General features: G+C 38.2%; 2 protein-coding genes across 3 annotated transcripts; both read left to right on the top strand.

Annotated features, from left to right (window-relative positions):
- Nucleotides 1-2,862: 2,862 nt before the first annotated feature.
- Nucleotides 2,863-5,566, top strand: LOC141838930 (putative receptor-like protein kinase At5g24010). The gene has a single exon (XM_074726556.1). The coding sequence runs from the start codon at nucleotides 2,889-2,891 to the stop codon at nucleotides 5,403-5,405; it is 2,517 nt and encodes an 838-aa protein (XP_074582657.1). The 5' UTR covers nucleotides 2,863-2,888; the 3' UTR covers nucleotides 5,406-5,566.
- A 2,792-nt stretch (nucleotides 5,567-8,358) lies between these two features.
- On the top strand, nucleotides 8,359-21,989 carry LOC141839951 (uncharacterized). Of its 2 annotated transcripts, none has more exons than XM_074727818.1 (11): nucleotides 8,359-8,783; nucleotides 9,350-9,425; nucleotides 10,362-10,444; nucleotides 12,927-13,020; nucleotides 13,092-13,168; nucleotides 13,924-14,051; nucleotides 14,324-14,395; nucleotides 15,789-15,859; nucleotides 17,684-17,759; nucleotides 21,247-21,390; nucleotides 21,781-21,989. In XM_074727818.1, the coding sequence occupies exons 1-11, from the start codon at nucleotides 8,496-8,498 to the stop codon at nucleotides 21,818-21,820; spliced, it is 1,149 nt and encodes a 382-aa protein (XP_074583919.1). In that variant the 5' UTR covers nucleotides 8,359-8,495; the 3' UTR covers nucleotides 21,821-21,989. The 2 variants fall into 2 exon arrangements, with proteins under 2 accessions (XP_074583919.1, XP_074583920.1); XM_074727819.1 differs by having other exon boundaries at nucleotides 17,684-17,755.
- The last annotated feature ends 1,968 nt before the right edge of the window (nucleotides 21,990-23,957 follow it).

A 23,957-nucleotide genomic window follows, 5' to 3' on the forward strand; every position in this document is an offset into this window, starting at 1 on the left:
AACATACTGATTAACCTCCACATCCTCCCTTTAGTCTTGTGGAAAGCAAATTATATTAGAGTGTAATTGAGACATTCTCTAAAGATATTATTATCCTGAAGTCATTTGGATGGGAGGCACTTGCTTTTCTGGGTATCATGGCTATGTAGGTGTATATAGTTTCATCTGCTGGTATCTAGCTGTCCCTCATAGAATTGGTTAAGCATAGCAAGCACGTTCACTCTTTAAGTTTAAGCCATCCAGTGATCCAGTCCATGCGATTTTAATTTGCCATTTGACTTAATAGCTACCTCTACTTTTGATGCGGCAGATTTCGATTGCTCATACGTGGTGCTTATAGTTAAAAGATAGATTGAGATGTCGGATCAAAAGTTAATGGTCAACCGAGAATGTACCTTACCCTAAGACGTATCTTTACATTCTCTCAGCCACTGGGTCTCTCGGTCGCTCTCACTCGGCCTCTCGATCACTCAGTCACCCGTCCTCTCATATCTGCACATAACGTCAAAAGGAAATAAGAATATTAAGTGATTGTCATTAACAGTTTAATAAAAAGAGAACGGTTATGAGGTTATCAAATCTGGTCCCTCAAATGTTCCCTGTCTACGCATAATGACAGCAGTCGTCAGATCCGATCTCCTCGAATCCTCTAGACGATCCACTCTCGGGTCGACGTGGAGATGCTTTCTAGATAAGTATATAAACTCTCACAAAGGTATGTATAGGCCTCTCTGAAATTCAGGAATTCTTCTTCTTTCGTAAAAAAAAATCACTCTTTTTTTAACAAACCCTAAATTAAGCGTCCATTGCTAGTGATCTGTCCGGATTTTTCGACGCCAATCTAATTTCCTTTGTAAGTTTGTATTCAGGTCCTTTTATCGACGAAAGCAGAGCATCACATGTGTCAGATCACTTATGAATTGATGGTTTGACAGTCCACGCATCCGACTGGAACAACTTCTATTATATTCGGTGTCAAATCTGGATTCTCTGAGATCAAAGTTTGGATGCTAACCTCACAGGAGTATCCTATTTTATGCCCAAAATTCCTTTGAAAGATTTGTGCTAGATCGGATATTAGGATGTTGTCAATCTCCAACTGATTCATTTCAAATCTAAAGTTTATACTAGTGGCTATCTTATGGAAATAAGAGGTGGCTCTCATCTCCTTATCCTGCCCATTTCACCTTTGACCTCCGTATCCAGTCCTGCGCAGGCTGCTGCAGCTTTATTCTTTAATAAAATATCAAGCTTATCTTTCAAGCCTTTAAGTTTAGTGACCTCTACTGTATTATATTCAACTCCCTACATTATGCTAGGTCACTTTTTCAACTCCTCCCTCTTGTAACTTCTTTTCCTTGTCATTAACGTGCTCTATTGATGCTGCACAGGTTGACACCAACATCTTGACAATTTCAACTGAGGCCGATATACATTTGTAATGGTAAGGTTGAAGTTGTTTGTCTTAATTTCTTCAAAAAAGGAGAGAAAATTAATTCCTTCTTCAACAAAAAGATTGAATCCGTCATTTCAACGGTCTCATACAGTCGGTCTCATAACTAATTATAAGGAGATAAATCGAGAAGTTACAATTAACCACGACAGAAGAAGGATATTGTCTCAGTTTCATCGAGATTCAATCCTTGTCTACTTCAACAAGTCTATCCTATCGTAACCAACTCAATTATACTCCGAAGACGAGAAAATTAATTTCTTCTTCATACTCTGACCGTCCTAATGTTTAGAATCAAAATCCATGAGAAGACCTCTTCAATTATAAACACGGTCCTAATTATAAACGCTGAATATTGGTTTCTTGTATGAGAATAAACTAGCACCTAATTAATTAATGGCTTTATCCGTATCAATCAGAGCTCGCTATTCTTCTCAAGTATAAAATTATGCATGGCAAAGATTCCTTCACCTTAGATTTGGTGAAGATCGCCTTTTATACAACAATGAATATTATGAACGATGCATATCATGCACTCCCAACGTATTATAGACTTGAACAAAAATCTTGTCTCTTTTGGCACTCTTGAAAAAGGAAGACTACAGGTACACAACTGGACGTGAAGTTTTGCAGGTTAATTACCATACAATCGCGTTGCCTCATGAATACCGCCAAGCCTGAAATGGTGATTGGTGTGGGTGCAAAAATCTAGGGACGAACGCGATTGGACTATTCTAACTCAAAGCCCAATCAGCTTGCTACACCTACTGATGAGTACGTGTTTCGTCGGATGCTCCAGCTCGAAGTCTGATATTCTTCTATCCAGTCTGTTTTCTGATCTTGTACTTAATGAATCCTCAGTGTCAAACTCGGCCCGGTCCAACTCAAGTAATAGTCAACGACTCAGGAGAACGACATCTCAAGTATGTATTCATCAAACAATTGCATGAGAATCTTTTTTTCAAAAGATATGCTCTGATAGGCTCATAATCATAGTAAAACTTTTCCCCCCAAAATTATGTTTGTCATAGAATAGAAAGAGATAACTTCTGGTCGAACAACGAAGCCGACATGACATCGAGGTCATGGCACCGTTCTGGATTTCCTCATTGAGTTGGGTCAGTGTAACTTGTCATGGAGAAACGATCTGATAGAGTATGATGATGGATATCTAGGTAGGATCTTTCTGTGATTTTTTTTCGCTAGTTTTTCCAATTTTTCATTGAAGAATGAGATTGTGCACTCCACCTAAATCCTTTCAATCATTTGTCACGGACGGGAAAAGTTTCCTTCTGCTGGGACCGGCGATGTGCATTTTCCACACTAGTCGTCCAAACTGTCACCATCGCGTCAAATAGATCGCCGCCCTCTCCTTCATATCTCCACTCTCTTTGTTGAACAAGAGATAGCTTTCCGGCGACAACACAACACCGAAATGGATCATCTCTTCCTCCACCTCCTCCTCATCGCGTCCCTCCTCCTTTCCGCTGCCTCCACTGACTTCACCCCCGAATACTTTCTCAACTGCGGCGGCCACTCCGACATCGCCACCGATGACAGCCCCTCCCGCGTTTTCGTTTCCGATTCCAAATACCTCTCCAGCAGAGCCAATTCCTTGCCGCTCTCCAACCCCTCCTCCAGCAACTCCCGATCCTCCATCTACTCCACCGCTCGCGTCTTCACTGGCCCCGTGTCCTACACCTTCCCTCTCAATTCCACCGGCGTCCACGTCATCCGTCTCCACTTCCTTCCCTTCTCAGCGGACGCCCGTGATCTCTCCGCCGCTCGGTTCGACGTCACCGTCCAGCACTTCCTCCTCCTCAAGAACTTCTCCGTCGCTTCCTCCGCCACCCCCGCCATCAAGGAGTACTTCCTCTGGGTCGACTCTGCTGCCGCCTCCACAACGCTTGAACTCAACTTCCTCCCCGTTTCTTCTTCCTTCGCTTTCGTCAACGTCGTCGAGGTCTTCACCGCCCCCGCCTATCTCTTCGATAGCTCTACCACTTCAAATTTATCGAATCAAACTATGGAGACTGTCTACAGGATCAACGTCGGCGGTGCCACCGTTACTCCGGCCAACGACACCATGTGGCGGACATGGACCCCTGATGATGCCTACATCTGGAACAGAAACATGGCTTTGTCGAACGGCACCAATACCAACGCTATCAACTACGAGAAGCCAGATGTGACGAACGTTGTCGCTCCGGAGTTTGTTTACTCCACGGCTCGAACCATGAATATCCCAGAAGGAATGCGGATTGGCAATCCAAATTTCGACTTCAACGTTACCTGGACATTTCAGGTGGATGCGAGCTACAATTATCTGGTTCGCGCACATTTCTGCGATTTCATCTCACCGACGTTTCTGAACGCTATCACCTTCGTCCTCTACGTTGCCAACCATGCTCAGGATATAAGGTCAGGAGATGACACTGATAACCTTCTCGTGCCCTTTTATAAGGAAGTAAGGGTGGAGGATCTGCCTTCGGGTTGGATTAACATTAGCATCGATAGGTCGTTAAAAACCCAGCCATCGGAGGCTAACGCCTATCTGAACGGTCTCGAAATCTTCAAATTCAACAATGAACTCGTCAATTCCGGCGATAGCACCAAGAGACGAAGCAGGAATGTCGCGGTCTTTGCCTCCGCGTCGGCCGGCGGCGCCGTCGTCCTGAGCCTCCTCGTCTTCGGCCTGATACTTTTGGCTCGCAAGCGTCGTCGCGGATCGAAGTCTCGGCCGCTGCTACCGAACGAGACGTGGTCGCCTGACCGCCAGGGAACGGCGCCGCAGGGAAACTCCGTGGATCTCTCCATCAACTCGACCTCAGCAGCGCCGATGGCGTCCCCCAGGGTGAACCTCGACCTCAACATCCCGCTGCTGGACATCAGGGCCGCCACCAACGACTTCGACGAGAGCCTCGAGGTGGGGAGCGGCGGCTTCGGGAAGGTCTACAAGGGCGTCCTCGGCGACGGCACCAAGGTGGCGGTGAAGCGGGCCATGCCCGGGTCGAAGCAGGGGTACCCGGAGTTCCAAGCGGAGATCCTCGTGCTGTCCAAGATCCGCCACCGCCATCTCGTCTCGCTCATCGGCTACTGCGAGGAGCAATCAGAGAGGATCTTAGTGTACGAGTACATGGAGAAGGGGCCGCTCCGGAACTATCTGTACGGAATATCCGACGACAAGCCGTGCCTTTCCTGGAAGCAAAGGCTGGAGATCTGCATCGGGGCTGCCCGCGGACTGCACTACCTCCACACCGGCTACAACCACACCATCATCCACCGCGACATCAAGTCCACCAACATCTTGCTCGACAAAACCTACCTGGCGAAGGTATCCGATTTCGGCCTCTCGAGGTTGGGGCCTTCCATGGGCGAGACCCACGTGACCACAGGGGTGAAGGGCACCTTCGGCTACTTCGACCCTGAGTACTTCAAGACGCAGCAGCTGACTGACAAGTCCGACGTTTACTCCTTCGGCGTGATGCTGTTCGAGGTGCTCTGCGCGCGGCCAGTGATCGACAGGAGCCTGTCGCATGAGCAGGTGAACCTGGCGGAGTGGGCGCTGCACTGGCAGAGGAGGGGCCAGCTGGAGAAGATCATCGACCAAAGACTGGAGGGGAAGATCAACAGAAACTCGCTAAGGAAGTTCGGGGAGACGGCGGAGAAATGCCTAGCGGACTACGGCGTGGACAGGCCTCCGTTCGCCGACGTGCTATGGAATTTGGAATACGCGCTGCAGCTTCATGTGACGGGGCTGAAGAGGGAACCGCACGAGGACAGCGGCGCCATGGAGTCGCGAGTTGATGTGCCAGAGATGCGGGAGGTGAATTCGGCGGATGCTGTGAACGGAGCTGGTGGGGATGATCACTGGAGGACGAGGAACATGGTGCCATTGGATTCGTCGGGGAGCACCGTGTTCTCCCAATTGGTTTCCAGCGAGGGAAGATAGACATGATATGATCTACAGAATTATTATTAACAATACAAACCAAAAAATAAACTATTGACGAATAAAAATTAGATGGCAATTTGTCGATTTAATTTCGTGCTGCGATACTACGCGATATTGTAACAATTATCATACTCTTATTATAATTTCGAAATGCTAGACGCAATTTTAGTCACTTTACAGGTTTTGTTGTACCTTGCGCCACCAATTCTGATGGACGACAAGTCCAAAATTGTATGAAGTAATAATTATAGAGATAATTTTTTTTTTAAAAAAAAATCTACCAATCGTCATAAGTTTTTAACTCATCTCTTCTGCATTCCTAATTAATTAACACTATGTGCTTAACTTTGTTTCACTGACCTTTTGCTTTTATTTTTTTAAGGGTCGGATTTAAAGGTCATTGAATCTACGAACAAGTGAAGAAGAAAGGATATATATTAACTCGTGGCTTATTATTTCCCTTTAGAATTGTTAAAGTTATTGTATCTCGTAGTTGGTGATTATGTATCTCCTTAATTAATTACTAAAAAACTGCAATACAATGTCTGTGTGTGTATATATGTGAAAATCATATAATAGCCACACGTCTATTATATATGCTTTGGAAATAATATAATAATTCTAAAATGTTACACTAACTTAAACATGGTAAGACAATTGGCTATATATGTGGAAGTTACTTGAAAGGAGGGAGAGCCATTTCTTGGCACTCCAAATTGCAAAAGTGTATCACCTTATCTATCACTAAGTATATTGCAAGAAAAAAAAAGATGATTTAGCTAAAGAGCTTTAATTGTTTGAGAATTTATCTCAAGTGTAGGATGGATATGTGGTTTAATGTGACAATCAAAATATTATTGATAATTTTATATATTATTCTAGGACAAATTAAAGTACATTAAAGTTAGGTACCATTGGATCGGACAAGTGATCTAAGAGCAACATGTAAGGCTTTACAAGGTTCATACTTATCAAAACACTGTGATATGATGACAAAATCATTTTTTTTTAAAGAAACATGCGAAGCTTAGCTTGTCGGCATAGTCAACATGGCGAGAAGACGCTGATAATCTAAGGAACCTCAATCTTCTTTGAATTGGAGGTTTTAGTGTTGACATAACCAAGCAAAAACAAAACACTGATACTCTAAGAGACCTCAATCTTCTTTTGGGTTGGAGGGGGAGATTTGTTGTTGATCTAAGTTTTGTCTAACCCATGGATATTAAGATGGAGCATTGCCGATGTGGCCCCTCTGACGATTAAGTCAGTAGAGGAACAAGAGGGCTCGCATGCGCAAGAAGAGCATAAAGAGCTCGAAAGAGGAAGACAGAGAAGATTAACTTTTATGTGTGAAAAGAAAATCATACCTTCCACCTATCATCGTCTAATCTTATATAGCATAGGGAAGAGGATGCCCACGTAGTTCACCACACGATCTGAGAATCGCAAGTCGGCTGGTCGGACGGCGCTAAGTCAGGAGACAAAGGGGACAATAGCTGAATCGTACAACTGACATAGTCAGGCTATTGGTCAGGTGTCACCCTTCGATGTAGGTTGTTGTGCCGTAGTATGGTGACTACGGTTGTCGAAGGCCTTGGGGTTGAGCAGAGTCAAGAAGTTTAGGTCGGACAAGGTTCATGTAGGGGCATGCCAACATGATGCATTTATGTGATTGAATGAGTTGCGCTCGCGAATGCTATAGCATTTTGGGACTGTAGGTTATCGAATACTGTAACATCCTGAGTAATATAGCATCTTGAATATTATAGCATTCCGAGTATTATAACATCCTGAGTAATCCAAATATTATAATATCTTGAGTAATATGACATCCCGAATACTGTAGCTTCATGGGTATTGTAGCATTATGGGCCTAGTAGGACCCTTAGAGGGTACCAAGATGTACAAACACGGAGAAGAGGGTAACAACCAAATTGAATTCACTCGGGCTTCATCAGAAATGCCATTGTATTTTAGTACCCGTGCAAAAAAAAAGGTACAACTTTTTTCACCCTAGGGATGTCAAGTAGATTGAGCCGCTCACAACACGTCTCGACATGGGTCACCAAAGTTCGAGCCATGTCATGCCAAGTCTTTAGGTACGTTCGCATAATGTTTTTTTATTTTTCTTCTAGTTTTCCTCTATTTTTAATAATTGTTATTTATTTATTAAAAATGAATTAAATATTAATTTGGCTTATGGGCTCAAATTGACACACACTAGCCACGTAGGTTCAGGTCTGTCCCAAGCGATAGGTAAAGTAACCGTGGAACATATCAAACACATTCATTTTGAGCCGGGCTAGGCCGGCCACCATGTAGAAATCTCACAGGTCCAATGTCCCCGTCCCTGTGCTGTGTCTTGTAACAGGACCGTTAACTCGCATATTTAGGAGTGAGTATTCGATTAAAATCAAATTGAACTGAATCAAATAAATTAGAAATTGAATAAATCGATTTTTTTCGAGTCAATCGAACCGATTAAATTTTTCAATAAAAATCGAACAAACTGAACCGATATTTTATCAGTTAATTCAGTTTTCGACCAAATTAATAAATTATTTTTCTAATTTGATTTATTCGGTTTAACCGAATAAGAAATTTTAAAACCGAAACCGAACCGAATTAACTAATTTTTAAAAAAAAATAATCAAAATTTTGAATTAACTGAACTAAATTTTTTAATTCAATTGATTCAATCAATTTATTCAATTTAATCAAATTTTTACTCATCCCTATGCATACTTGGGTCTTCTAACGTGAGCGGCACTAGCATCCAACGGCTTTTTGCCTTGGAGTTTGCCTGCAGCAAATTAAAATTAAGGTCCTCTCCATTTTGCCCATCTTTAATTTCACTGTAGGGGTCTAAAAATTTTACCTATCTTACCATGCCTTCGTGCTGAAATTGGTTTCTGGCCGCAGATTTGCAAAGCAGCCGTTGCTTCTCCCGAGCCACAATCCTTTCCAGCGATCGAGACGCAAGCATCCGTCTGGCGATGTGTGAGCCTCTATTTCTCCGTTTTCAAATTGATTTGTTACGACCTCAACAGTGGGTGTGGGTGTGTGTGGAGTCGAGGGAAGGGGGACATGGCTTCTGCTTCTCTCTTTTCCGCTTCGCTTTGCTCCTCTTCGCTTTCTCATCTCGGACTCCGTCGCGGAGGAAAGAGGAGTTCGTCGCTTCCCCGGAGAAGAATAATGGAGGTTGTCTGCAGCAGTGACGGAATTGGAGAGAAGAGCAAGGGCACGGCTAGGGATGCTGAGGACAAGCCCTCTTTCAATCCGTTCGGATTTGTGACAGACAACCCGTCGAGCCGTAGTGCCATCCAGTTGCCAGAATCTCCCGCTGAGGACGGAAACGTCGGTCAGATGCTTTATGTACTGTAATCTCTTCTCACCCATCTCTACTAGATTGAATTTGTCGCTAAAAACGTGAATCAACGAGGCGAATGATCTGTGTTTTTTTTTTCGTTTTTTTTTCATCGTTGTAAGAGTTGGATTTTTTTATCAGAGCAAAAACTATAACATTTACCAAGGTTATATACCAGTACTGCTTAGTGCTGACGAGGCTAAGAAAGGGAGATTAGATATCAGACAAGGTTCTTCGTGGATTACTACCCTATTTACAGGTGGTACGAGAAAAGTTCAGAATTGGGCTATAATAAATAGAAGAGTTGCATAGTCTTTTATATAGCGTTTACATTGGTTTATGGGATATACAGCACATGTTTGCGCCTAAAGCAATTTCTTGTTGCCGAGTTGCCACCGTTGTTTCAGTTTGTAACAAATGATAGACGCACGACGCGGACATACATTTGTTTTATAGTTTAGTGCTACTGAGGCTTGTATTTATTCCCTTCTCATATTGGCTTTTGTCATATGTGAGTAAACTGTTTTTTTCTTTACAGATTATTCAATGATTTATTTTGCATTTTGTTAACCAGAGAATAGAAGACAAGGGGAAAGAATATGGATCTTACGTCAAATCTGGAAAATTTCGATGGTTTGTTAGAGAAACTGGTATGCTGCTTTTGCTCATGGATTATAGATCTTGATTTACTGTGTCCAGAGCTCACAAACATTTCAAAATCTCATTTCTCATTCAGAATTCTTTTTAACCTTGGGTCTAATTCAGGCTGGTGCCATGCTCTGGGTAACCCTGAATCCGTCTCCTGAGTCATACTATGGATAAGCCCACGCTTGTTGATAAAGTCGGTCCCCTCGACCTTGGAGTCTATTACTTGACAAGGTCTTACTAGTGAGTCCCACCTAAGTCAGGATTTGTCATTGATAGTTTGCAAATCTCTATAACGTTGTGGTATAATGTCGTCGTAGTGTGGTGGGGTTTTGCTTTTTTTATTAAAAGAACAAAGAGACTAATCTTAGTTTTTATTTTTTTATTCTCATTTTTAATTAATGTAATGGCCCTTTATTTTTTAGGTCATCAATGGATACTCCTACTTTTATTATTATCAAAAGAATGCCCCATCACCTCTAGTATGCCTATTATATACCTCTCCTTACCCTAGTTTATTGAATAGTGGATAATTTCATTAAAAGTGCCCACTTCTACTAACTTGAATAAAAACCATTCTAATTTCTCCTATATTTCTAACGTGCTGCAAGAGAATATTTACATCTTAAGTAATCAAGGTACATATGAACTTCTTAAACCAACTTTTAAACAACTTCAATGGAATTGTTCAATTTTACATATGAAATCACCAATTTAAGAGACTGCAATACATTGCCATTAAATGTTTGTAGAGTAGTCTGTGGCACCTTTGCTTTATATACTTGCAATAGAAACTTCATGTTTTTTGTGAATCAATTTGCTGATTCTATGGCATTATTTGATTGTTAATGTTGCATTTTTAAACACTATCACACCATTTCAAATTTCAAGTAAATTCATTTACCCTTGTAACATTTATCTTACTGATATTGCATTACTAGGATCGTCCAACACCCGTGGAACAATCTTATTTATCCATGGGGCTCCAACTCAATCATTTAGCTATCGAGAAGTAATGTCTCAGGTTTGTTTGGTGGTGGTGCTTATTGCAATATTTTTCCATATTTTTTCCTATGCCTAACTTCCTAAGAATCATGATTCTACTTGTGTTGATGATCTTACAAAATGGCAACAGGTTTATGTCCACAAAATTTTTAAGTTGATTATATTATTCTGTACGGTTCTGTTCATGAACAAATCATAGATCAAACTGCTCGAGTAGGAAAATTGTCTCTAATAATAGTTGCTACTAAATTTTCTGATTGGTATGAGTAGACTAGAACGGTTCAGATCTGCAAGGAGGTTGGCCTTTGATTAAGGATTATAGCTAAAAGCGCCTTCATCAATTCTGATGCTGATGTTAGCTTAAGTTTGCATTCACAAGCAGTACTGTTCAAACTTGGGGATGACACTGATTTGGATAGTGTAAGGGTAGCCAGGGAGGAGCCATTCATCAGAACCTTTAGGGTCAAAGTTTTTGGTTGACTTGATGTGAGAATGCAATATGATCTGAACACACTTATCCTAAACAAAATAAGAACCATGATGTCCAAAAATCATCTGATCAAGATGCCTTTAACCCCAAGAGGAGTGGGTAGGAGTCAAGGAAATTGCAAAATGCTATCAAAATTATTAGTTTGTCAAAATAAGCAATAATTCAGGAAGTATAGGTTTTCAAAGACACTAAAGTGGAGTTCAGGAAGTCCAAAGTGCACAGGGGGAGCTTGTGTAAAACTCACTCTTAGCTTGGAATAAGTGGAACTCCTGAGGTGGAATTGATGTCTAGAAAGGAGGACAAGACAGTAAAACTGTGCTCACACTTGGATTATGGGTTAACTAAGCATTAGTGGAGTTAAAGAGTATTAAAATTTGTTACCTTGGCCTGTGGATACATTCTAGGAATAGGTCAACGTATCACTAAGCAAAGGTTTCACCTACATCCTAGTCAGACACTAGTCCAACAAAAGCATCAGAGTTAGCAAAAAATAGAAAGGATGTATATTAGTGGAAGTTGATAAGTAGAGTTGGCAATATTAAGCACGACTCAACAATAGGACACAACTTATCTTGATTGAAAACACTTTATTTTTTTTTGTTGTCTCAGGCTAATTAATCTTAAACATTATAAAATTATTTTTAAAAACTATATAATTAGTTTTATATTATTTTATATTGACTCACATGGTTCTAATTTTTAACATGATTAGCACAACATGACACGAATTGTCATCCTTGGTGGAAAGTTGCTATTGTAGAGTTCTTATGGGAGATAGCTCTTGACTTGGTTAGATAATGACTAATAGTGTAGAAGTTGAATGGAAGATGGAGGATGTACAATGAGTTTACAATTGCAAATTAAGTATACTTGAAAGATTCTAATCACTCTCTAGGATAGATCAATTAGTGATCAACATGACTATCTTGATTCTTTGTGAGACTTGTTGTTGTATGTTATTCCTTTTGAGAAAAAGGAAACTAGAGTGATTTATTAGAGGTTCTGCTTCAATATCGAAATTGATTAAATTTATGACACACCATGTACTCAATAACATTGAAATATTGTCTGCTTAAATTGACATTTCATACAATCTGTTTCATGGCTCTGTCCAATGGTGGAAATTGGCTTCAAAGTGGGGAGATTCCCAAGAGGTTATCCATTTGGAAACTTCTCCTATGCACATTTATTTTTCAACTTCTTCTGAACAACTTAACCAATTCCTTGAGAAGGCACCTCATTGTTGGGTTATATAATTCATTCAAGACATTTTAGAGTATGACCCAGTCATACTTGCACCACTTTGCACGTCATTTATTTCATTACAACTTGTATAGTCCTAGAAGCTTACTGGGATCTTCATCATATCCTAGCTATTTATCCATTATGATAATTTTCCTTCATTAGATTAAGTCATAAGCTTAGAGAAGGCAAGCTCATGAAGGTGGGACTCAAGTGTCTGAAAGAAACAAAATGAATGATTAAATGCATAGTGGAGATAGCTTACCTTTTGAATAGCTATAGTTGTGATCATAGAAGTATAAAAATGCAGTGGAGTAAAAAATAGCTATCAAATGCCCTATATATATATATATATATATATATATATATATATATATCATATTAGGAAAGAGTAGAGGACTGCTATATTCTTCTTTTACTTGTCCATTGATTTGGATACTTGTGTCTCCATTGTTGTTCTTGTTTCAGAATATAGGTTTCTTGCTATCAGTCGATAGGCATGATTATATTATTTGTGATGTGAATTCAATAACATGTGCAAGTTTGGCATTTGGATTTACATTGCATAAACATGCACTTAATCTAACATACCTTTTTGAAAATATGTGGACATCTGAGCATGCAAGTTTACATAGCATCCGTTAAATGAATTATCAAAAGAAAAAAGATAGAAAAGAAGGAAGAAGAGAATGTGAAATAACTTCTGTATCTATGAATATATATTTGCTGCTGTGCTCTATTCTACTGATTGTCTATTGCTTTTCATCAGATGGCTGATGCTGGTTACCATTGCTTTGCCCCTGATTGGATAGGATTTGGTTTCAGTGATAAACCTCAACCAGGCTATGGATTTTCATATGCAGGTTTCTGGTGCTTAATTTTGCATGCATGCTTAAATATAAGTGTTGTGTTTAGTATAGTTTCTGCAATGCAGAAAATGAATTCCACAAGGCACTTGATGAGCTTCTTGGCACTCTCAATATACGCTCGCCTTTCTTCTTAGTTGTTCAGGTTTGAAAGGGAAACTACAGATTATTCCTCCATGCTAAACTGCCTACCATTCTTCTTAATGATGGGCTGCTTAAGTCTGTTCTTATTAATAACCATGTAATAATAATTACTGAAATTTGCATCAGCAAGTAACTGATTGTAGCATACATCTGTTTTAACTTGGCTCTTTTATATTCAGTTGCTGGTAACCTAACATTTGTACTGTGTTTCAGAATGCAAACTAGGCTTCTCAAATTGTAAACACACAAAATTGTTGCTATACAAAACTGAGATTCACTCTCTTAAGTCCATCCATCCTATCTTGGTTGAAGTGGAGCAATAAATAGTTTTTGATTGAAACACAATAACATGCTTTATATGGCCTAGCCATACTTGAAAATAGCATTATTCTAATTATTCTAACACTAATACACTCATTCTTTTAATGTGAAAATAGCTAGGTTAATGTGAAACCAAGAAATAGTATCAAAGGTTTTCATCTTGACTCAAAACAAATGCTATATAAAGACATATTAACTAATTTTTATGTTTATATCTCAAAGGAAAGTCAACGTTTCTTGCAATATAGATAAAATTTGACCGTTGCTCGTTCTTTTTTATGTTTGCATAATATGCATTTCTTCATGCTTTTTTTGGACACTGATATATCTAACTTAATCTGGTTCGTCTATCAGTAACTTCGTAATGCTAGACTTCCCTTTACATATATCACTAATATTTTGTCAGTAATAAACATTACCTCTTTCTACTCATAGGGATTCCTTGTTGGTTCATATGGATTGACTTGGGCTTTGAGTAACTCAAGCAAGATTTCCAAGCTTGTGATTCTTAATAGTCCATTGACCAATTCATCTCCTTTACCTGGATTGTTTCAGAAATTAAGGTTAGACTTAAATTGATGTTTTTTAATGTCTTTTTCTCTTTTGGTTATGTTTGTTGCATCCTTTTCATGAATTGTAGAACTCCTTGTTCAATTTTTTACCTTTAGATTGGCCAATTTTCATTATGATACTCTCTGAGTTCTGTTACCCTTAGGCCATTCAGCCAAGAAGGTCCTCTTTTTATCTCATTTTTTGCATGATATACCTTCATTTGTTAACACCTTAACTATCTACTCTTCTTAGACTAACACTCTCTCTATATTTATTGTTTTAGGATCCCTCTTTATGGTGAATTTACATGTCAGAATGCAATTATAGCTGAGCGATTCATTGAAGCTGGTAGCCCGTATGTGTCTTGTTTTGCATTTACTTGAATTCAAGTTATTCAACTTTGATTTGAAGCATTACAAGTTTTACATACTGAAGGATATGATGTCCTTCAACTATTTGGGTTGGATATATGGATATTATATCGTTCCGCTATTCAGATAAACTTATTATTGCTAGTCATAGGTCATTTAGATTTTTGTTAATTCTCATTTTGTCTTTGAAGACAAAATTCTCCTACCATAAAGGTAAAGTTCTCCGGCATTGAACCCTGCAAAAGTTTGCCCAATGCGCCTTCTCCTTCTATATATCCAAAATATCTGATGTTTCGTGAATTAGGCTAAAGGGAAACTTATACTCAGGAGTATTAGTGGAGAAGGATGCACAGTAGTGCGTATTAATTTACTGCACATTGGAACTTAGGTTAGGTGAAAGTCGTATAAACTCTTACTTTGGACACAAATACATGACTGAGTTGATAATGCGAAGTATCAATGGAGAAGCAGCCCATGGGTCAGGTTATGCTCAGACAAGTATGGGATGTCGCCCAGCATGGCTCATGGGCATAGTCCAACCCGCATATTCTTTTGCCTTTTTTAAAATAAAACATTATTAATTACAAGATTTTACTATTATTTAATAAAATTATAAATTTTAATGTTTTTATTAATTTAGTAGTAATTTTAAAATAATTTTAAATATTAAATATTAAAAAAATTAACTCACCCTAGGTCAATTTTAAGTTTGCCCATGTCTTGGTCATTTTGGGCTAACATGACTTGGCTCTTATTTAGCAAAGGTGGGCATGGGTCATGCACAAGCACATTGACACCTCTAGTTATTCTTTTCCAAATCACTAGAGGGAGGAAGGATGGAGGCAACAAATAGGTTGATTACAAAGGATAAAGTTTGTTGTGAGAATTACAAAAGAAAAGTGGGGAATAATGGCAGTGGAGGGGGAAGCTTTGTGTGGCGATGTGAGTTTAGAACTAAGAGATTGTGTTTGCAGCAAGGAGAGGAACTCACAATTCTAGAAGGAGATCAAGTTCATTCAGAGGTAGGCTGGTAGAGGGATTTGTGCAAGTTCTGATTTGACATGGGAGTGGGAAGTGGTGGGGAACAGGTACCTATGGTGTTTTGGTAGCAAGCAAGAATTGATATTTTTTGACATCATAAAATAGGGTTATAACACATGTAGTTATATCCTCTAGACATAACTAATTTTACCTAAGGTTTAGGCATAAGACTACATTATGAATTTCACCAAGTTTTTATTTTATTTAATACTTCTTTCAAACAGTCTGTAAAAAAATTCTTCAACCCAAGTATCACATTTCTTGTATATTGACAGTCTGTACCTTTTCTTTTGCTAAACCATCATCCTTGTGAATTTCTGTGTGACAATTTAACAGATATGTCTTGAAGTCAGAAAAGGCTGATGTGTATCGATTGCCATATCTTTCAAGTGGTGGACCTGGATTTGGTTTGTATCTATGATTTATTCGCATGCCCCTTTATTATTATTGTTTTTTGCTAACAGTGAGATGTTGAATAGAAAGTGTGTAAGATCTTGAACAGCAAAGTTCCATGCATAATACTAGAATTCATACCTAATTTTCTATAAAAAATCATAATTTGGTACACTATGAGAATGTTAACTGTCTAGTTGAATTCTTTCAAACAAAATAATAACTTCCATTTATAATTCATCTGCTGAAACACTCTGCCACTGACGAGGATAATGAAGGTTCATAGTCTGATATTAATAAAATTTATTCTTTGGACAATTGTAAAGTTATAGCTATGGCTGATAATCTGTCTGATATCCATAATGTCATACAATAGTTTTAACAGTAAGTTTCTTGTATAACATAGCTTATACTTACTGATCATTGCTATTGGTTCAATCCAGCATGATATTGCACTACCATACTCAATTGACAATTATTTAATTTTGTTTGGCGTGGCAGATTGGAACCTGTATCATATTGATTCCTTTCTATTTGTAAAGGAGTTTCAATATTGGTATCAATAGTCACATTTGCTGATCAGCACAATTGTTTCCTTTGGTTATTAATCTTTTGACAATCACTATAGTGCACATTGGAAATATAAAATAAAGATATTATTCTGTTATGTTAAATAAGAATGGATGTATGTAGTTGTATTTTTCTTAACTCTGGAGACTAGGTTTGATGATTTAATATCTGAAGCTAGATCTTGTGGACAGAGACAGAGGAACACGATTTAAAAATTGGACCACACTGATTAAAGCAAACACTTGGACAATTTGGTCCACTTATGGGTCTAATATTTGTTGCGCCTCATCACCTGATGAAGGTCTCATTTTTAATCTGTTCTACTGTCTCTCATTCAAGCATGTGTGATAAATGTTACTTGGATTTAGCTATAAGAGTCCAACATAGGTGTAGATCTAAGTGTTTGACACAGTTGTATTGAAAAATTTATAGATTATTGTGATTGTTGATTGTGGACTTGTAGCGTTGGTGCTGATATTTGGTGTCTGATATGAGTACGGAGGGGATAAATAAAAAGTACAGATATAAGAGGTGAATTAGGTTGTCTATGTTATCAATAAGTTAAATACTCTAAAGAAAATTGCTAATTATCCATGGGGAAGGTGTAGCATCTTGCTGTTCTCTGCTGAATGTTTAATTTTTCAGTGATGTTTTAAGCATCCAAGTTTTTATTCATTACTCATTCAAATATTGCTGTTATCCTACCAAAAAATGTAGAAGATTATATGCTACATGAAATTTGCGTATGCAAAATATTAGTGCGAGTTAACTTTGTGTGCTGTGGATAGACTCAAAAATGGGTGAAGTGTGCAATCATAATAAAGAAAGTATAGCTATCATGAGAGACCCAACCTACATTTGTACCACTAGAGATATCAATTCTGCAGATTATCCCCTTTATCAAAATAATGACAGCCAATATCAACATTTAGAGTTTTCTGGTGACATTGTTAAACTCAAAGTTTCTCCTATCAAGGGGAGATTTTAAGCTCAATAAAGATCAATCCAAATTTCGATATCTACGGCAGGCCCCATTTTTGCTTTTTTACATTGTATTTTACATGATTCAATATCGCCCTAAACAATTCTTTTTATTAATTTTTCTGTTTTGAAAGTAGTCATTCTGAAGGCTCAGACTGTGTTTTGGCAAAATTAGGTGTTCTTTCAATTTTTTTTTAAAAAAGAACTTCTATCTATAAATTGCCGGACAATTCTTTTCTGGATTGTTTAAATGCTTTTGACCAAATTTGTTTTCCTTTTCTCCTTAGCATTGTTAGAAGCAGCAAGGAAAGCAAACTTTGCAGATGTATTAAGTCGGATAGTTACTGGATTTTCATTCAGTAGGTAAACTTTATTAATTCTTTCCTCAAGCTTTTAAGCAATTGTTCTATCTGGCTAAGGAGTTCCAAATCTATCTCATTTTGCAAAACCATGGTTTTAGTCTTCTTATGACAATAAGAATTGAAATGTCTCTAAACTTCTAGGCTACAGATTTTAGACATGCTAATATTTTGATTATTTAATTACTTGTTTCAGTTCCTTAGTTTATTTTGTTTAGACAACAAAACTATACTGATAAAATGACATGAAATATGAAATAAAACATAAATACAACGAAACAAAAGTAAAATAAATCAGGAATCAGCAGGTTGAGATCTTTGAGTAATTCTATGTAAAGCTAAAATCAACTATAATATTAAAAGAGTGCTTGTGCCTGCAAAATTAGAGGCCAAGGAAAGCAAATAGTTAAGTGGGTAATCAAAAAAATGTGCATGAATTTAATTTTGTAAGAAATCAAGGAAGTAGAGTAGATAACAATTTCTTATTACAACTTCAAATTCGTTTTAGAGTTCTCTATTTATACATAAATATATATTTATAATCATGTAACATTTTTATATTGAAATTTAGAAGTAAATCACTGGAATTAATATCCTCAAAGTGTAATAATGTCATACGCTATCTAACATGCAAACTAAAAGCCCTCACAAGTGGATTACAATAATAAAGCATCATCGCGCAAATAAATATTGACCATGAACTACTCACACCCCCACAACTCATGTATGCGATCAAGTACTTTGGTATAAGGCTTAGATTTTTCACTTTTAAGGTTCCCATTTCCTCCATTTATCACAATTGTTCAATTCCGATTCATATTTTATTGATTAGTCTTAACGACCAACCCAAGTTAACCTTTTCATATGCATCATGTTAATTTATTTAGGAGTCATCAATAAGGTATGCAAGTATTAACAATATGAGGTATCAACAGTATGGAAGGTCAAGTAAATCTAAAGACAAATATCAATTGAAGAGTAATTCAGAATATCCATTTTAATTTTTAAAACCATCTTTTCCATCTTAATCCCATATGAACTCCTATGCGAACATGAAATAATATTAAATATCTACCTTCCAATGATTTAATTATTTTAAACACCTCATTCCACTATTTTAAATATCATTTTAATCTTCTTTTTTGAAAATAATTATACAAGCATATATATATATATATATATATATATATATATATATATATAATAATTCCACTTCAAGGAAAATTATTTACAGCAAAAGCTACTAATCTTGATAGGTCACCAAGCTCCACTCGAGCTTATATCTACAATACAACAAATAACTCAAATAATCAAAATGATATCCAATAAGAATAATATCATAAAATTTGAACATTATCTATGACTTGAAGTCAATATATCCTAATTTGATTAAAATCAAATACCTTGCAACTCTCTTTGAAGCTACCATGTTGTTGGAAAAAAAGGGGAAAAGACAGAAAAGGGATTGCTGTTGGCTAAATCTTATGCTGGAAATGAGGAAAAGAAGCCGTTGTTGCTGGAAACCTAAGAGAAAATGAAAGCAGTGATGGTTTACTGCTGTTGGCTGAGAGAACAGGACAAACCAAATGATGAAACTGCTGAAACATTGAAAGAAAAGGAAGGAGAACCTTTTTCCTTTTCACTGGTGGCCTCGGCTTGCTCTAGCAGGGCTCTGGTGGATGTGCTTGGTTGGAAAAACAACGAAAGAAGCAGGGAGGAGGGCTGCTGCTCTCGTTCTTGGGAGAGGACAGCAGCTGCTGCTGCTGCTGCTTGCTGGAGAAGAGGAAGGAGAAGAGGAGAGCTGCTGTGATTGAGAAGAGGTGAGGGAAAGCTGCAGGTTTGCTGCTGTTGGAGAAGGGAAAGAGAGGAAGAGAAGAGGGAGAAGAAGAAGAAAAAGAAAGAAACAAAGAAAGAAAGAAGAGGGATACGGCGGTGGCAAAGTGCTACATTTTTCCAGGAAAGAGAAAGAGAAAAAAAAAAAGAAAGAAAAGATTTTCTCAAAAATACAAAAGGTGGTGGTGTGGCGGTGGCAGCAAGGAGTGTGGAGAGGAGGGTAGAGGCAAAAAAATATGCCCCAAAAATATTTTAATTCATGTTAAATTAACTCAATCGATTTAATTCATTAAACTTGGTTCGATCATAATTTGACTAAATCAATCCCTAATTAATTTCGGTTTGTCATTATCTCTACGCGTATCCGATGGATTTAATTCAAACCATGAATTAAAATCTTGAACCGTATCACGTGATATCGGTGAAAAATTTCGTTCCATTGATGGATTGGCACTGGTACAACACAGACGTTTCTGATCGGGTGACGCCTCCGGAGGCGTTGTGTGGCCTGACGACGCCACCAGAGGCGTCGTGCGGGCTTGGCAATGCCTCCACGCGTGGGCCACGCGTGCTCCCGGTCGCGCGCGTGGCCAGTTGCGGTTCCTTTTGTTTTTATTTTATTTTTTTTTAACTTAAGTTTAATAAGTTTTTAATAATCAATTTCCTAGCTGTAGTTAGGGATACTTTAAATAGATTTTATTAAAACTCATAAAATTATCTTATTATTTTTTAAAAAATATTTTATTTTTTATTTTTAAATATTTAAATTAAAATTTTATTTTAGTTAATCTATTTTATATTTTAAAAATTTTGAAACTATATTGGCATGGTATAATATGGTACCGAAACTGTATCGTTCTGGTTCGAGATCAAAATCTTCGGCACGACTGGATATTTTAAACTTTTATTTCGAACCCAATTCGATTTTAATTCAACCCCCTTACTTGGTGTTGGACGATTCGATTCGTTTATTTATTATTATTATTTCTTGTATTTAATATTAAGAAAATTAAATATGTATATGGTGGCACAGAGAGAGAGACCTAAATATGTCATTGTAGACAACAAACATTGCATGCATTGTCACAGAAGATTATTTACCCCTCCTTTTGTAAGGTAAGAAGTCTACAGCATACTTACAGGTCGAAATAGTGTCATATCAAACACATTACACATAGCATGTTTCATTCATAACTGAGATTATGAGAAGACATTTGGTCCACAAAACACCAAATAAATCTTGATCGGTAGACTCTAGGTCTGATCGCCACAATACTTGATTGGTTGGCATATGATTGTCAGGATAAGAAAGCCACAGTTAGAAATAATTCAGGTCTGGGGAGTCCACATTCGTATGAGGGATATCCGTCTGCACTATTAGCGATTTCTGCTCAACCCTCGTATCACTTCAATTAGACTACAATAATCCAGCTACATGCTCATTTTTTATACAGAAACATGATCGTGCAACTTCACTTATCAATCTTACTATTTTGTGAAAGTAAATTTTTTTTAAGGCCCCTTCAGGGTCAATTTCAATAATAATGGATAGTTTCTGGTCCAAAAGCATCAATTTTTTCAAATGTTACACAGTAAACTCAAAGTTTCTTTATTTTCTGCATCTATTTAAAAATGCTTCCTAAATTAAATAACTGCAGTTGGGACAAGCCTGTTTTGGTCGCATGGGGAGTGGCAGACAAGCATCTCAAATTTTCAGAAGCAGAAGAATTTCAAAAGGGAAATCCTGATGCTGTAGATATAATGAAAATAGAAGGAGCTGGTCATATGCCACAGGAGGACTGGTACTTAGACATATACATTTTTGTGTTATTGAAGTAATTGTGAACCAGTAATTGATAGTGTAGTTTGTCATGGCTTCATCATCTTTCGAGATAGCAAAGACACATCTTAGCATTGTTGTGAGGTAAATCATTCATATTTTTTTTTTCTAGTAATATGAACTGGATGGACGGTGGCTGTGTTGGGTCTATTGACTAGGATATCAAAGGATCACAATAATATAACAAATTATTGCTTTTTATTAACTCTTTCATGAAGGGGGGTGACAATGAAATTCTCTTTTTACTATTTTCTATAAAATATTTCTTAGTTTAGGAGGATGCTATCCTCTCTTTCTTCTAATTATTTGTCTTGCTTACATTTCTAACAATTTGATTATGGAATAAATCTAGGCCGGAGAAAACTGTCAATGCTCTAAAAGCTTTTTTGTGAGGCTGCCGCAGATAAGATGCATGATTTGACTCGATGTTGATAACATCATCATCCAATACTTAAGTTTGTATATTATTTCCCATTTTCTTATTTTATTATAGTGATAATGAGCATGCTTTGTATCTGAACTTCTAAAGTTGTAGTGAATCATTTTGCTTGAGAAAAATTTGCCAATGTTCTGAAAAGATTCCTCGATCGTTCAAATTCAGTTATTGAAAATAGATCATTTCGCCAATAAAATGTAAATGAGAAACTCTACAAAGTTATAGTCTGTGCTGGTGTTCCAGATAAAAATATGATATTTTTTATGGGATGTCCACTAGAGAATAGGTTGAATTTTCTAAAGACGCTCTCTTTCTGATTTTGATCAGTTATGTCAACATGAATAGCCACATTTTGTAAAGTTCAGATAGAGAGAAGAGATAGAGATGAAAATAATATTTTGGATAGAATATAAATATAAGAGAGTGGGCTACTTATTTTGGTATAAGAAATTACAAAGTTTGTAGTTTAATATTTTAGTTGGCAATAATTTTGTGATACTTGTGGACTATTTTCAAGTAATGTTTATGACTGCACCCGCCTTTATAGAGCTTCACCGCACATCAGGGACAAGAGGCGAGAGGGGCCGTTTGGTTCACCTGCAGCAAGGTCGAGAACAGCAAGATAGTGCGGAGGGGATCTGCAGAGGACGAAGGGAGAAGGCCGCGGAGGCGATTCCGGAAGGCGACGCCGTGCGGAGGGAAGAAGCCTCCTTATCATGGTAAAGGAAGGGTAATTTAGTCTTTTAAGTTAGGAATTATGTTTCTGTATTTTGTATTACCAAACATAAGACAGGAGACTGTCTCCACTGTCTTCTGTATTTTTGAGCTCGTAAAATAGAGTTGGATACAAAGAAGTAGTGCATCTTTTAGCTCCTTATCGTGGAGGAAAAATTTGGGAGAGGTAAAATAGTACTGTTTTACTATTTGGAAGTATTGTTTTACGAATTAGTGGGGGTTGGCATTGCCGGTGTGGCTTCTTAGATGATCAAGTAAGCATTGAGCCGAGAAAGGGGACTCGCAGTGAGAGAGAGTGTGTGTGTTTGGTGAAGAAGAGTTGTTTTCATATGCGAGAAAAATATCATACTTTCATTTATCTCCACCATCATTGTATAGCCGGTAAAAGGGAATCTTCACATAGGATGTCACATGCTAACTAATTGTCCATCTGAGAGACGGTTAGGATCTGTACCCCTAATATAGCGGAATCTCCACATAGGATGACTATCAATGTTTGTTGGCTATCCATAGGATGACAGATGTTTGTTGGCTATCTACTAAGAAATGATTAGGGCACCGAAAGCGACGGGCGTTGAACCGTGCATTTGAAAATCTTCACGTAGGATAGCATGTGTCTACTATAGTCGTCCGTCTAAGAGGCAGTTAAGGAACCGGAGGCATAGTCGTTGAACCGTACACTGACATGGTCTTGCAGAATCTTTGCGTAGGATGTCACGTACCTACTTTGTCCGTCGAGAGATGGTTAGGGCACCAAGGGTGACAATCATTGAACCATATGTCCAACAAGTTTGGGCATGTACATTAGTCACTTTGTTAGCAGATCATTGGAAGTTGAAATTGAGTGCTAGATTGGTTGAATACCGAGTTTCGGTCTGCATTTCCTGAGTTTGAATGGGTCGTCGTTGGACGAACGTCAACTACTCAGGAGCACAGACCCCGAGCGACTCTGCCGAATCTGAGTGAGACGTTGCTAAACAAAGAGTGCTCAGGAGAGCAAATCCCGAGTGACCTTCCCGAGTCTGAATGGGATGTTGTAGGACAAACACCGAATGCTCGAGAGTGCAAATCTCGAGTTTTAGGATGTGTCCCTCAAGTCCGAATGGATCATTGTTGGATGACCACCAAGTACTCAAGAGCGCACATCTCGAATGAGCTTTCCCAAGTCCGATTGTGACGTTGCAGGACAAACACAGAATGCTTGGGAGTGGATATCCCAAATAGCCTTCTCAATCCAAGTGGGATGTTGCAGGTCGAACATCGAGTGCTCCGAATCGCAAGCCCCGAGTGTCTTTCTTGAATCTGAATGGGATGTTGTTCGTCGAACGCTAAGTGCTCGGGAGCACAAACCCCGAGCT

Source organism: Curcuma longa, chromosome 11 (assembly GCF_044706935.1).
Source record: "Curcuma longa cultivar G26 ecotype Majalengka, Jawa Barat chromosome 11, ITB_CL_G26_1.1, whole genome shotgun sequence".
Taxonomy (NCBI): Eukaryota; Viridiplantae; Streptophyta; class Magnoliopsida; order Zingiberales; family Zingiberaceae; genus Curcuma; species Curcuma longa.

Coding starts and splice junctions, on each gene's coding strand:
- LOC141838930 (XM_074726556.1), top strand. CDS start 2,889: ATGGATCATCTCTTCCTCCACCTCCTCCTCATCGCGTCCCTCCTCCTT.
- LOC141839951 (XM_074727818.1), top strand. CDS start 8,496: ATGGCTTCTGCTTCTCTCTTTTCCGCTTCGCTTTGCTCCTCTTCGCTT. Junction 10,445..12,926: donor ATCGAGAAGTAATGTCTCAG/GTTTGTTTGGTG, acceptor GCTTTTCATCAG/ATGGCTGATGCTGGTTACCA. Junction 13,169..13,923: donor CTTTCTTCTTAGTTGTTCAG/GTTTGAAAGGGA, acceptor TTCTACTCATAG/GGATTCCTTGTTGGTTCATA.